The following is a 2,299-nucleotide window of genomic DNA, read 5'->3' on the forward strand; positions in this document are numbered from 1 at the left end:
GGGTGGGACCGTGGGAGGCGGCTGTGCCGGGCCCTAGGGTGGGACCGTGGGAGGCGGCTGTGCCGGACCCTCGGGTGGGACCGTGGGAGGCGGCTGTGCGGGACCTTTGGGAGGGGACCGCGGGAGGCGGCTGTGCCGGACCCTCGGGCGGGACCGTGGGAGGCGGCTGTGCCGGGCCCTCGGGCGGGACTGTGGGAGGCGGCTGTGCTGGGCCCTCGGGTGGGACTGTGGGAGGCGGCTGTGCCGGGCCCTCGGGTGGGACTGTGGGAGGCGGCTGTGCGGGACCTTTGGGAGGGGACCGCGGGAGGCGGCTGTGCCGGGACCCTTGGGTGGGACTGTGGGAGGCGGCTGTGCCGGGACCTTTGGGAAGGGACTGTGGGAGGCGGCTGTGCCGGGACCTTTGGGAGGGGACTGTGGGAGGCGGCTGTGCCGGACCCTCGGGTGGGGCTGTGGGAGGCGTCTGTGCTGGGACCTTTGGGAGGGGACTGTGGGATGCGGCTGTGCTGGGACCTTTGAGAGGGGACTGTGGGAGGCGGCTGTGCCGGACCCTCGGGTGGGGCTGTGGGAGGCGGCTGTGCTGGGACCTTTGGGATGGGGCTGTGGGAGGCATCTGTGCTGGACCCCGGAGAGGGGTCAGGCCCTTTGGGTGGTCTCGATGGGGGAGGGGAGCAGCCCAGGCAACTGCAGTGTTGTCAAGCCTCGGGGATGCATGTCCACCTTTTCTGAGGAAGGTAATTACGAGTCTGTTACTGGAAGCTTCTCGTAGCGGCAGAAACGACTTCAGAGCGTTCTGAAGTTTGCTGAGCTCTGGAGCTCTGGGATTGCGACACTGTCTGCATGCCTCTGACCTGGGCGCCCAGCTGGAAGGGCCACCTGGGCGCCCAGCTGGAAGGGCCACCTGCTCGGCCCAGAAAGGCCCAGATACTGACATCGCTCCTGGGCTTCCACTGCGCAGTTTGCACGGGGCCCCTGGTTTAAAGCCAGCGGCAGGATGAGGGTTCTCTAACTGAGTCCACAGCTGGCCACACCTCCATTTCCTGGGGTCGCCTGCGGGAGGTCCCAGCAGCTCTGGCCTGGCCGCCACTCTCTGCAGCTGCCTTGTGTGGGGTCACACTGCAGGATCACTTGTGTATGCCACCAATTACCCGGTCACCGAGACACTGTCCAGTGACTAAGGCCGTCGTGGAGGGCAGGGAGAGGGCCCGGGGGCTACGAAGGGGTCTCTGGGGACATCTTTGCCCAGACACTGGTCACAGCGACTGCCAGGGCATCTCAGCACCCGGGCACTGCAGAGTTTGTGCAGTGGCACCTCTGATGGCTCAGAAAAGCGGCGGGGCGGAGCCTCAGCCTGCCTGCCCGGCTCGGCCCCTGTACACATGCCCCACCAGGCCCACCCCCCTGCCCCGGCCTGCCTCTTTCTACTCAGCCCAGGCTGCTTTCTCCTTGAGACCTGACCCACCCCGAGTCTCTTCCCTTGGTGAGCTCAGGCCCCAGGGAAGACTCTGCCCAGTGTACCCCCCACTCGCCTCCAGCCAACCCCAGGCTCCCCCAAGGGCTGAAGCTTCTCAACAGGGCTGGGGGCTCCTTCCCTGGATGGCCCTCCCTTCACAGCCGGGCATTTGAAGTGCAGACTCAGTGGCTGAGACAGGCCCTGCCTACAGTGGGAGGTGGAGCCAGGTAGAGGAGTCCCCGTCGGCCACAGGGAAAGGGTTCCATGCCCCTCCCTCAGCCTACTGCCATGTGCCAAGCGACCTCCAAGCAGGGATCACTTACTCTGGGGATGACTCTGGGGTCAGGTTGGACATCTCCTCCGGCGTCGGAACTGTGTACACAGGATGAACAGAAGGGAAGGCCGGGTGACTGCCTCATCCTTCCCCTGCCCTGGCCACCTTGAGCTGAGGTCAGGGTCATCAGGAGTCCACCACACACTGGGACACCCCCCAGGGCCACGGGTCCACCCCAGCTCCTGGCCACCTTAGAAGCCCCACTGGCCAAGGCGCCCCCTGGCTGCAGGGAGCTGTCCCAGCCTCTGGTGCTGAAGTTGGCTGTGCTTTCTCCAGCAGCACTAACTGGCCCTCGGTGCCCCCCCCACGGAGCCTCCTGACTGGCAATGCCCACTCGGTGGCCAGCTTGCCTTGCTGTGTGCCTAGCCCACGACATGGAGTGAGTGGACTTGGGAACACAGAATGTCCGGAGTGGATGCCAGCTTGGGTGGCAGGCAGGACACGAGCTGCTGCCCGGCACTTTTGCGACAGCGATGGGCAGTGGACAGGGCTAGACCTCCCATGCAGCTGCAAGC

At 66.1% G+C, this 2,299-nt stretch overlaps 1 protein-coding gene across 16 annotated transcripts in view; it reads right to left on the reverse strand.

Annotated features, from left to right (window-relative positions):
• BRSK2 (BR serine/threonine kinase 2) overlaps positions 1–2,299 on the reverse strand; it is a 28,835-nt gene that overhangs the window by 11,581 nt on the left and 14,955 nt on the right. For all 16 annotated transcript variants that reach the window (XR_001818825.2, XR_001818827.2, XR_001818826.2 and 13 more), the window contains one exon: positions 1,774–1,822. Coding sequence is in view for 11 of the 16 variants with exons in the window: in XM_037731131.1 (XP_037587059.1) it covers positions 1,774–1,822 (49 nt within the window). In the remaining 5 variants the exon portion in view is untranslated. The remainder of the gene's footprint in view (positions 1–1,773; positions 1,823–2,299) is intronic.

The sequence above is a fragment of the Cebus imitator genome, unplaced genomic scaffold (genome assembly GCF_001604975.1).
Source record: "Cebus imitator isolate Cc_AM_T3 unplaced genomic scaffold, Cebus_imitator-1.0 Scaffold384, whole genome shotgun sequence".
NCBI classification, from domain to species: Eukaryota; Metazoa; Chordata; class Mammalia; order Primates; family Cebidae; genus Cebus; species Cebus imitator.